The 12,635-nt window shown below is 43.9% G+C and overlaps 1 protein-coding gene across 1 annotated transcript; it reads left to right on the forward strand.

Moving 5' to 3' along the window:
* The first annotated feature begins 2,496 nt into the window (after window positions 1–2,496).
* Window positions 2,497–3,933, forward strand: LOC139655443 (shaker-related potassium channel tsha2). Its single transcript, XM_071532856.1, has one exon. The coding sequence runs from the start codon at window positions 2,497–2,499 to the stop codon at window positions 3,931–3,933; it is 1,437 nt and encodes a 478-aa protein (XP_071388957.1).
* The last annotated feature ends 8,702 nt before the right edge of the window (window positions 3,934–12,635 follow it).

Below are 12,635 nucleotides of genomic sequence, written 5' to 3' on the forward strand. Positions count from 1 at the left end.
ATTTTTACATTGCTGTATTCGTACTTTTACTTAAGTAAAGGATCAGAGTACTTCTTCCACCACTTGTTGTATGAGAAGACATAATTAGAATGGAGGGTTTAGTGGAGGGTAAACCCATTTGAATCAAGCTTATCCATCTTTTAATCATTTGAAATATAATTTTCCACCTTTTTAGGCTGATATAAAGTGAATTCACACTATACATCACCACTATTCCCCTACTATTGAATAGGTGTGTTGAGTCTACGAACTGCTAGAAACCTTAAAATAACCTTACATTTTCATTAATTTACATGAATTCACCCCTGAATTCATGCAAAAGCCCCTTAAAATCAGTTAAGGAAGTTATTAAGGGAGGAGACCCCATTGATTCCCCCTTAAACACCCCCTTAATTTGTGACTTTCTAATATAATGAGGAATTCAGCGAGACAGGAACTTTCCCTTAATAACTCTTTAATAACCCATGCACAAAAGGCATAAAAAGTCCCTTAATTACTAGTGCATCAACCCATGAATAAATCCCTTTAAAACCCATGATACTAACCCTTACTTTTTTAAAGAAATGTTTTTTTAATGGATAATTAATGTTTATGTAATGGAGAAATTAAGGACATTCCAGGGATAAAATTAAGGGGTTTGCTTTCTTAGTGTAACCCTAAAAGAATTTCATGAGTCTGGCTTTCAGTGGAGAGTTTTAGTGTCCCATGATGGTGTTTCAGAGGCTTTTCCACCCTGACAATAATAAAATTTGGGAGGAAACACTGGTATACTTCATAGCAAGTGGTGTCAAACTAATGAAAGTTATATGGGGATATGGTATTCAAAGGGGAAAAGGCATTATAATTGATTTTTGTTCATGTTAGTGGCTGTTTGCCTTATGATGATGACAGACTGGAGGTCATAGTTTGCCTTCCTTTATGTTTATATTTACATCAGTGATAATGCAGAAAGCCCCTATGCTTAAACACTTTCAAGAATAATTTCTGAATGAATCCTAAAATTGCCTATCTGGACTAGGTTGAGATGCAAATTGGTATTTTTTTTCTTTTTTTTTTTAAATATGTCATCTCGTTTTTCCTCGAGCAGCTCCCCCAGGCATTCCATGGGAAAAGAAACTTTCCTCTGGGCCCTGGGAGAAATCCAGCTATTTTAGGAATAGACGTCACCGGTTTGTGCTCCAGCCCAGAACTCTCCCTATTTCCATCCCTTTTACTTGTTGCACAGTGCAGGAGTGTTTACCTTCCATTCAGACTCCTTTTCCAAGAGCCAACAGCCATGTTTGAGCACCGCTGCTTTTGAAACCAAGTCTTTTCCTCAGCTGCTTCTACTGACATTTCCAACGTTTTTTTTTTTTTTTTTTTTACGAAGAAAGAAAGAAAAAAAAACAAACAAACAGGCTTTTCATGCGCGCTGCACGATGCAACATGAGCGCAACAAGCAGAGCAGAAGCGCGGGGCGCGTTGCTGTGGAAGTCAGGATCGGTACCGCGGACCGGAGCGTAGTCGTGCACAACTTGTGGAGCAGAAAAGCAGCGTTGGCCGGGAACGTCAGCGGGGTTTCGTCTGAGCGGCGGCAGCAGCGGCGGCGTGACATTGCAGAGCCTCTCTCCTCTGTGTCGGGATGGATGGAGGAAAGCCTGAGCCACAGGTAACGCATTCGTTTAGACCACCCTAAACAATTAATAACGACTCTGTGTCCAAATTGCATGTCTCTGTTTAATAACGGCTGAAATTGCACGCCCTGCCAAGTGAAGTATCCACGTTTCCAAATGCCTCGCAGACATAAACATGTTGACACACTGTAGCCTGTATTTCTCGTTAATGTGATTCGTGTGTATCGTTCATATTTGTAAACAAGATGACAGATCATATATTTATGAGCAACTAGTCAAATGATAACCTTGAACCTATTCCACGTTGAGGACAACAGGTACATTACGCACGACACTTTGGAGCAAAGTATCCAAAATTTGTGCAGCTTATATCTCCATATTTAACCACTGAGACATTTATTCATAACGAGGTGGGTCATATTCATACAAAGCATATGTGTGTGTGTGTATGTGTGTGTGTGTGTGTGTGTGTGTGTGTGTGTGTGTGTGTGTGTGCGTGCGTGTGTTTTCTCCTCAGTGAGAGAGCGTCTACACACGTCAGCTTGGGGAGGGCATTGCCTGCTTAAAATGCAGTGAATGTGACAGCCGATAGTCCAGACTAGGCAGCGTGTGGAAGGTAAAAAAAAAAGGAGGGAAGGAAAAATGCCAACAAAACCAACGCGCCCGCGGACGTGACACCGACAGAGGCACCGAGACGCAGAGCTGGGGGGGGAGGGAGAGAACAGGAGAGTGGACTGGACTCAACTGGGTTTCCAAATAGCGCGGAGACAAAATACGCACGGCGTTGGAGGCAGAGAGGGAGAGACGGAGGAGAGGGAGAGACTGGGGGGGGCACACTAGCAGGGACTGAGGTGCGGGAAGCGTCGCCCTTTGGGGGGGAAAGATGACCGTAGTGCCCGGAGAGAACCTGGATGAGACTGTGGCACTGGCAGCCCTGTCCCAGGATGTGTATGACCCGGAGCGAGCCGACCAGGAGTGCTGCGAGCGGGTGGTCATCAACATCTCCGGGCTGCGCTTCGAGACGCAGCTGAAGACCCTCGCCCAGTTCCCCACCACCTTGCTGGGCGACCCGCGGAAGAGGATGCGCTTCTTTGACCCGCTGAGGAACGAGTACTTCTTCGACAGGAACCGACCCAGCTTCGATGCCATCCTCTACTACTACCAGTCCGGCGGCAGGCTCAGGAGACCCGTCAACGTGCCCGTGGACATATTCATGGAGGAGATTAAATTTTACGAACTCGGGGAGGAGGTGATCGAGAATTTCAAGGAGGATGAGGGCTTCATCAAGGAGGAAGAGCGCCCGTTGCCGGACAATGAGTTCCAGCGGCAGGTTTGGCTGCTGTTCGAGTACCCGGAGAGCTCGGGACCCGCCAGGGGGATTGCAATAGTTTCTGTGCTGGTTATTCTGATATCAATTGTGATTTTCTGCTTGGAGACTTTGCCCGAATTCAGAGAGGACGGCAGAACGTACGACGACCACCTGGCCGTGAACGGAACCGTGCGCGCAAAGAAGCCCAATCCGTTCACAGACCCGTTTTTCATCGTGGAGACGCTCTGCATTATCTGGTTCTCCTTCGAGCTGCTGGTCAGGTTCCTCGCCTGTCCGAGCAAGCCCGCCTTCTTCAAAAACATCATGAACACCATCGACATTGTGGCGATCATGCCGTACTTTATCACGCTGGGCTTGGAGTTAGCGGAGCACCAGGGGAACGGCCAGCAGGCCATGTCCCTGGCCATCCTGAGGGTCATCCGCCTGGTCAGGGTCTTCAGGATCTTCAAGCTCTCCAGACACTCCAAAGGTCTCCAGATCCTCGGGAAAACGCTCCAAGCCAGCATGCGAGAGCTGGGACTGTTGATATTCTTTCTTTTCATAGGAGTCATCTTGTTTTCCAGCGCGGTGTACTTCGCGGAGACCGACGACCCGGACTCGGGCTTCAACAGCATCCCCGACGCCTTCTGGTGGGCGGTGGTGTCCATGACCACCGTGGGCTACGGAGACATGTGTCCGGTGACCATCGGGGGCAAAATCGTCGGCTCTCTGTGCGCCATAGCCGGAGTGCTGACCATCGCGCTGCCCGTCCCCGTCATCGTCTCCAACTTCAACTACTTCTACCACAGGGAGACGGAGCACGAGGAGCAGTTCCAGTACACGCATGTGACTTGTGGCCAGCAGCAGCCTTCGTTTGGCGAGTTCAAAAAGAGTGACAGCAAGCCGTCACTGTCCAAATCAGACTACCTGGACAGTGACGACGCAGACTCGATCAAATACACCAACTGCAGCCCGCACAAAGCTTACACCGGGAAGCTCACCGATGTATGATTGCCCGCATTACGCATCAGCGGTGCGCTGAGAAACGCGCGTTTCTTTCAGTGAGTACATCCCCATTCTGCGCTCTGGCTTGAGTAGACTGGCAAGCTCTTATTTCTGGCATCACTAAAATGCAAAAGGAATTATTTAGTAGAAATATCATAAGCAGCGGATGAATCGTGGTTTAAGAGTATTCCCATCCCCCCCCCCCCCCCCGAAACTGTCTTCCATTACGCGCATCATTGTTGGTGATGAGGGGTTGGAGAAAGAAAAAAAACAAAGAATCAAAGCTTAGAAATAATTATCAGCCTAGCCAATTGTAGCACTTTATTAACGTACTCTTAGTACTAATGCGTAATTTATTCCTCTAATCGCGAGTTTAGGGTTTCAAAGTTTACATTTTGCTTTACTAGAGACAATATCGGACCAATTCATCTAAATTTACAGAATGATGTAGAAGGCACATGGTGGCAGTGTTATTATGGTCCCTCAGTGGTTCACACACACCTGTTATTTCACCCTCATGTATTTTCCATTCAGGCTGTCAGCTCTATAGTGAATCAACCCGTTTAGAAGAAGGACTTTTGATAATAAATTAGCTGCAGTATAAGAATCAATCATAATGAGCGCCAAACCTGAAACGCTAATAACTTTGCTTACAGCTTTTTGTTTTATCTATGTCTTTTCCATCAATGTAGGCTAATGCTCCTTATTGTGCAAAACAAAAAGCAAATTTATCACGATTGGTAAAGTAAAAAATCCCCTTTCACTGAAACATGCAGTGTCACATTTTTGCATTATAAAAGGTATGATCCTCTTTCTAGTAGCCTATGTGTAAAATGCCTGAGCATTATGAAAGCAAATGCAATCACATCCAAAACAAGAGCGCCACTGTGTGGATAAAAAGGGGTCCTGCAGGCTTCTATGGATGCAGTTTCTATAGCAACCTTCCAGACTTTTCTGTATTGTCTGCCACTGGAATAAGAGGACACAGGCCTAAATTGGAGAGAAAAGGCTACAGCGAGGCCATAATCCACCATGTTGCTTTATTTCACCAATTAAATTGAATATATCATTTACGGCATATGGAGTGTTAATGGTGAAATACAGTAATATGTAGAGCCATGTCTTAGGTCTAGTATCCATGCACCTTAGATGACGTATAAATGGCATTTTGCAAACAGAAATTCATCCAAATGAAAACTAACAACGAACAAATCGGTAAGCAGCCCCCTTCTCAGAGCTCCCACTGATTAAACATTAATCAGATTAACTCGATATTGGAAATTCATGGCACAGGTGAAACAGGTCACCTATTTGAAGTCACGCAGCCATAATTAGCCCCTGCCATTATAGCACCTTATTCACATGGACTCCAAGGACGACGCACTCAATCACCCATTCAAAAAAAAGGGAATTTCACGACGGATGGAGTTAACAGTCCCGACAGACGTTTCACTGTGAGGTGAAGATCACCTACTCGCCCAATCCCATTGGTTGGATTTAATAGCGGAGGCCCCCCCACGCTGATAGATGCAGACCTGACGAATGGGAGTAACTGCTCAACACCTCTGGCCATGGCCATCGTGACAGACAGACTCTTCCACTCTGAACTGAAAGACCGTTGGAATCATTATATCGGAGGCTGGTCACCTTGTGGGCAATCCTACACAGAGGTGAGTGGTGTTCATGCTGCACAAAGGCACCAATATGACGCTTTATTCATTCTATGGGCCTGTGGCGCAATTAGAAATACATGAGATTTTCCAGGCTGTGATGCAAAGGTAATATTTATCTTCACGCACACATTGCGTTGCCTCTCCAGTGGCTCTGCTCCCTGTTGATTGGATAAAAATGAACAGTAATCCCTCTCCTTGCCCTCCCCCAGCATTTTTTTTTTTTTTGCTTTGTTCGCTCTTATCAAGGCGGATGATAATCTAGTCCTAAATACCCAGACAGAGGAATGCAGCGCGATGTTGCTGTGCAGGACAAGTCAGCTGGTAGATTTTGTAATTAGCTGTCTGAGTCCAGCCCTTTATGTGAGGGGGGGGGGATGAGTCACACTAGAGGCGCAGTTACCTTGTTCCGCCTGCTAGGTGGCAGTGTCCGCTGCTGGAACGGAACGTGCAGGGTCAGAGAGAGGGGGGGGGGGGGGGGGGGGGGGGGGGGGTTAGATTGCTGCTGTTGTGCAGCTCAGTCTCTGATAGGGGCAGTTACAGCTGGATCCTATTCATTCTGTTGGCTGGTTGGTTCAGCCATATTCTCTCTCATCCTCACTGGGACTTCAGGGTGTATTCACTATAAAGCATCAGCGTTTGGCACAGCAGAGCAGAGCATTTGATAATGGTTGCATGATACAAAAAAAGACATTCAACCAAAGCTGCATTTGCGTGAAAAAGAGGGTGAATAATGAGAGAGATATGATAAGATAAGCTGTAATTATTGCTGTGGTGAGATTTGCCTTGGACAGCAAAGCCCCGCAGTACCAAGGACATTAAAACAGCCAGCATAGGACAGACATCATACACCCAGCAGAGGAGCTCTTTGCAGCTCTCTCACCGCTCCCTTTGTATCTCTGGGCTCTGGGATGGTTGGTGGCAGTGCAGGATTCAGCCAGTCAGCAGCTTGTTGTTTTTCTTTTTTTTTTTTTTTTTTCTCCAGGCAGAGGAGTGTGAAGGGGAATCGGAGGAAATAAATCACGTTTAAACGATGAACGTACCTACCACAGGCCACGCTGCGCACGGTTGCATAACGTTAGCGTCGCATCTCAAACTCGGAGCAAAAAAAGGCACGACAGTATAGCGTGGCTTCGGAAACGAGCGGCACTAACCCCCCGATTCCCCCGGGAGGTTCGGTGAAATCCTCCTCCGAAGACGCCCCTCCTTGCCCTACTTGTCCTGACCTAGCATATGCAATCAATGCGAGAAGAGGTAAACAGGTTTCCCCTTGGATGACACCGCTGTTGACAGGGCAGGGTTACACTCTGACAGCTATTGTTAGCGTCTTTGTCACTGCTGAGGGAATCTGTCCCGAAGCCTCAAGTGGCCCGCGGCGTGTTACCCCCTCTCCGTTTTCCACCTCGTGAAAGACAAACAAGGCACAGACAAAGAACAGTAGCGCAGAGGTAGACGGAGCAAAGACGCCGCAGAAAGAGGGGAAGATATAGAATGAGCCATCTAAAACCCATCTACCCATGAAAGCCTTCCTGGCTAGTGTGTGTGTGTGAGCAGGTGAGCCTCCATCGCTGCAGCCAAGTGCAATCTACCAGCTCAGTGCCTTCGACATGTGACATGTTCATTTGGTCCAAAGGTCAAAGTTATTTAAAGAAGCGATGCATCGATTCCCTCTTAATCCAAGGATTTGTGTCACTTATGCTTGATGAATTACCATCATGAGAGCCTTCTCTTCCCTTGACCCGCACCCCACTGTACTTTAAGTGGCAGGTACTTGTGAGTTATGGCTGCCATAGTGACTTGATCACAATAACATAAGTGGTTTATTTTGCTTACTTTATCCGTGTAATGTAGGCACATCATGTTATACGTGGAACAATTTAACAGTAGAACTAAATAACAGCCAGGCATTTTTTTATAAAGACTGGAATCCGGGCACAGTACTTTGCTTTGTTGCAACTTTGAGCCATCCTTTGTTAATTTTTTTTCTGTTCGGAAAAGAAAAAGGATGAGCACTAAAGTATTAACAGTAGTTTTTGTGATAGGCAGCATTCTTATCACATAAAGGGATTATATGTGACTCTTTCTTAATGGGGAGGTAGTTATAAAAATCCCATTTGGTATCTCTTTGGTGCCACATACGTACCACCAATTTTTGTCTTTGGCCCGTGATTTGTACCCATTGTCGCATTTATACTGAAAAAAACAAAAGCATACAGTGAAACTCTGCAAATTGCATCACATTGTGAAAAGCCACTGCAAAATCAAGCATTTTTGGTTGCTATAATCACAAAAAAACCTCCACAAAATACTGGAGGGGCTGAAAATAGCTCACATTAAACTTGACATAATATTACCGTATTTCATCTAATATTGGCCTGGGCCTTTATTTACCTCAACTGCAGAGGGTACCAGGCCTTTATTGGAAGCAGGCTTATATTAGAGACAGGCCTTTATTTCTAATTCTCTCTGTTTGATAAGTATATTTGCTCATATTTTAGTAGGAAGCCTCTTTGTTTTCTGATCTGCTTCTGTTGGGGTTCGTTAGGTAGCCGTTTTTTTGTTACTGCAATGCTTTACCAATAATTACGGTAATCGATGACGGCGCGCTCCAGAGACTTACGCTGGCCGAGCCGTCTTGTGGCATACTGCCACCTTGTGGCGCTTGTACGTTACTACAAACTACAGTTACATTATACAACAAGCACCAGGAGTTTACCGGTATTCACTGTTGTATTTTCCTTAGTTTTTTTCCCCGGCCTGTATTTGGGGCCGACCTTTATTTGTTCGTGTCGACCACGGCCCCGGCCATTATCGGAGACCCGGCTTTTAATTGACTACCGGCCACTATTAGAGGAAATACGGTATAATAGTCTGGTAGAGATCAAAGTGTACACTGGTTAGGGCAAAGTGTCATAGAGGGCCAACATCACACATAAAAAAAAAGAAAACATCTCATAATAGAAACAACAGTATCTCAGCAACTCTATCCTTTATTTTAAACCTGATGTTAAAGCTGCGCTAGGCAACTTCGCACTTTGGCGACTCCAAGTGGCAGTGACAGGTAACTGTTTTGGCAAGGTTGAAGGATTTCATTACCCAGAAATCATATCTTGTGACATCAGTAAACTGAATGAACTGAATGAACTGAATCTTCTTCTTAGTGTGTGGAGGGGTGGAGGCGGAGATGAACAGGTTCAGCCATCGCTGGTGTTTCCAGCTTTCTCTGGACGGAGCACCGCACACTTTTGGATTTCACTCCCAAAGTCACAATTAAGTGAAAATTGGAATTTTCAGCTAATTCTCCATGTCATAACATACACCTATTTAGAATACATGCTCAAAAAATTTCTATTTTCTAGTATTTTTTCATATCAAAATCCCATTGCTTTTACATCCTGGAAAACAGTGTATTTTTTGTGATGACATAAAATTGATTCCAATTCATTCATTTTGAAGAAACTGGAATTTGTGAAGCTCAAGATTATAAGCAAAGAATTTCACAGGGGATTGCTTCACCAACTACACCGAGTATGTAATGGGTCTCACTGCATTTCTCTTTCTGTGTTTCTTCTGGTTTAACCTGCCCACTTTTGTCCCTCCCTGCATTATGTCCCGCCTTAATATCCTGTTTCAACCAGAAGCAAGGCACCATTGAAATACCGTTTCCTTATGAATTTCACCTACCAGTGTCCATGCTGGACTCCAGAATTGAATTTGGGCAAATAGGGCCAATCTACATGTACGGTGTATTTTTGGTGTGGAGGTATGGCGTGTGTGTATTTTTTACATAAAAATCTTGCCTAGCACAGCTTTAAAATCTTTCCACCTCTTCAAGGAGCATGAAACCTTAAATTCCCTTGTTTTTTCCAGCAGTTAATCAATGTTCATGGCAATTTTCTGGTGAAACACATTCATCCCGGTCATAATCTTGACAACATTTAACATAATGCTTTTTCCTGGATTTTCTGTGCAAGTCCTATCTCACTGTCGCCACGTAGTGACTGAAAAACCTTTGATGGAATAGTGTTGCGTTGGTGGTTTGCAGAATTTTTCGCATCATCATATCAGCTACTGTGCAGTAGGTGGATAAAGGCTCATTGAGGGTACAGCAGCCTATCATGACCCTTTAATGTTCGCTGGGTGTTCTTGGTTGCTTTAGCTGAGCTTCTCAATGCTGCATGGCAACAGCTTGGCTGCTCTCTGTGTGGGGAATCAGGAAGCAATAAACAGGAAGTGATGGCTGCTGCTCTGTCCTGTCCTTGTTCTGCATCCTCAATATGTGACTGTGGTGATGGAGATGGCCTGGAGTGCTAGGCAGCCCTGTGACTGTGTGTGTGTGTGTGTGTGTGTGTGTGTGTGTGTGTGTGTATGTATGTGTGTGCTGGAGAGACTGGGAAAGGAAGAGAGGAGAAAATATGCAAATAAATGTGAGTGCACTCATATTTATGAATGTGTAATGTATGTAAACAAGGATACATGTTTACAGTGCATATGTACAGTTTATGTGCATATGTGTGATTGCAGTGCATGCATTGGTATTCACAAGGGTTTAAGAAGCAATGCTTAGGAGGCCAGCTACAGTGTGGCAGTATAGAGCAGTTGTTCTCAACATGGGGTCCGGGGACCACCAGGGGTCCTTGAGGGGGTTCCAGGGGGTCCCCAGCAAATTGATGAATTGTTAAAATCACCATTATTTCATTTACAAGAAGTTAACACAATTAGAGAATGTAGAAGAATTACTACTTTGATCATAGTTTCACTGTTATCTCTCTACCTACAATACAGATAGTCATGGAATTCTAGGCAAAATCATAGATGTTCAGATTTGGGTCTGAGAGACAAAATCTCATCAAATGGGGGTCTGTGGCCCTAATGTGGACTAAATAAGGGGTCCTTGATATGAAAAAGGTTGAGAATCACTGGTATAGAGGACACTTTAAGGGCCCAAACGCAATGGACGTTGACTTTTGACACACCTTTGATGCTCCTTTGGTTCACTGCAGGCAGGAGATTTGAAGTGTCAACACCAAGAATATATTTTATCCTGACATAAATTCCATATCCTGGTATATAGTCTCTCTGTTCTCCTTATTTTTTTATTTTATTCCGCCTTATTTCTAATTTCCCGTCATATGTTACAGGATGGTTTTGGACTTTCTTAATTTGTTTTTTTAAATGAAATGTATCAAGTTAGTCTGTTGTCACAACGTTGACACCTCAGGATTCTTCTAGATTGATTAAACTTTACAAACTAGCCAACTTGACAAGCAGCCAATGGGCACTCATTAACAAAATCCCCAAAAATACCCTATAATTTATTACTGCAAATTAGAAATTTATCGTAAAAAATGTCATAACACAGACAAACCTATCTAGATAATTATAAAGTCCAGACTATCGCTTCCTGGAAAAACTGCATTATCTTTTGCACTGCAGTTCCTGAAACCATGAAAATCTCTGTTGATGCTCCTGAAATCGAAATTTGGTCATCGAAAACAATCGATGTGTTTGAAAATGTGTGTATCTGATGCTTCCAATGCGTTTCTGGCTTAAGGGTTGAGAAGGCAGTGTGTGGAGGTTAGACTGATATATGGCTTTGCTGTTATAGGTTCAATATTGTCCTTTTATTAAAAATGGGATTTAGTCCAGTCAGATCCTGTGATAAGACGGATATGATGCAGTTTGATTGATTACATATTTATTGAAGAATTGATCAATACTACAGTGGTTGTCTAAAGAAGCCCTTAACCTGAACTGATTCTAATCAAGTATGCATGAATATTTTTTCAACTTCTTCTTCTTCTTTTTTTCTTCTTCTTCAATGGAGAGTTTTAGTGTCCCATGATGGTCTAAAGCGGTTTCAGTGGCTTTTCCACTGTGACGAATACAAAAAACATTGTCATATTTGTCATTTTTTGGGCCTGAAGATTGTCAAATTTAAAGAACATCAGCACAAAAAATATCAGCTATCGGCAACTTCAATCCAAAAAAATATTAGTAGCAGCCTTCAAAAACCCATATCAGTCGAATCTTGGTGTGTTTGTATACTGTAGACAGACAGAGAACAGGAGCCATTCTGTACTGAAGCAGTGAAGAGATGAACAAAGACACTCCATACAGAAAGGACTGGAAAAACAACAGGATTTAAGGCTTGTACCTTTAACAAACACACAGTGGTCTCTCCACTCGCCGATTGACAGCGAGTGGTTTCATGAGAGGACATTTTGGCTGTTTGGTGTTTCGGCGTGGTGACGACGCAGCGTGTCACTCTGAGGGCGCCATGTGTCGCTTTATTTGTTCTGACAGTCGTTGTAGCAGAAAGCCCAGAGCCCAGGAGAGCTCAGGGTCTCCTCTGTCAACAATACAGTATGCTGATGATTGCCTGCCTGTACTCTCATGGTTATGTTCTGTAACATCCACGACAGTCTGGCAAATACCAGTGCTGCTAGTGTATCTCTGAGTGCTTTTTTTATTTAATAATGCAGTGTAGGGCTGAACAATTAATCGGAATTTTATCGGAATCGCAATATGGCCTACTGCAATTTTCAAATCGCAGGAGGCGCAATATTTGTTAAAGGTGAAATGTGTCAAAATACCATTTTAAATTAAATATTGTCGTGCTGCAGAGATGTCCTGGCAACACATCATATTCTACAGACTTAAGAAAACATCTTTGTTTGGTACAGATCCCCGCAAAAATCACACCATAATCATTTTAATAGGTTTTTCAATGAAAATGAGAATAATGATGTAAAAATGATCATTCCCTCTAATATCGCAAATCATATCGCAATTGCAATATCAGTCAAAATAATCACAATTAGATGTTTTTTCAAAATCGTTCAGCCCTAATGCAGTGTTAAAGCTGCGCTAGGCAAGATGTTTATGTGACAATCCACCCGTCTTAGCCTAAGTGACAAAGTGGGGCTGCAACAGAGAAGAGCGTTGCATCCCCACTAACTCAGAAACTGTAGATTGACCCTATGAGTTCAATTCTGGTGTTGGGTATGGTCAGTGTGCGAACTATACCATGGCTTT

Source organism: Centroberyx affinis, unplaced genomic scaffold, assembly GCF_046629955.1.
Source record: "Centroberyx affinis isolate AG114_WGS23_722 - 3 ecotype Tasmania unplaced genomic scaffold, CSIRO-AGI_Caff_v1 ptg002261l_1, whole genome shotgun sequence".
NCBI lineage: Eukaryota > Metazoa > Chordata > Actinopteri > Beryciformes > Berycidae > Centroberyx > Centroberyx affinis.

What these genes read in the sequence shown, in the direction of transcription:
- LOC139655443 (XM_071532856.1), top strand. Translation starts at nt 2,497, where the DNA reads ATGACCGTAGTGCCCGGAGAGAACCTGGATGAGACTGTGGCACTGGCA.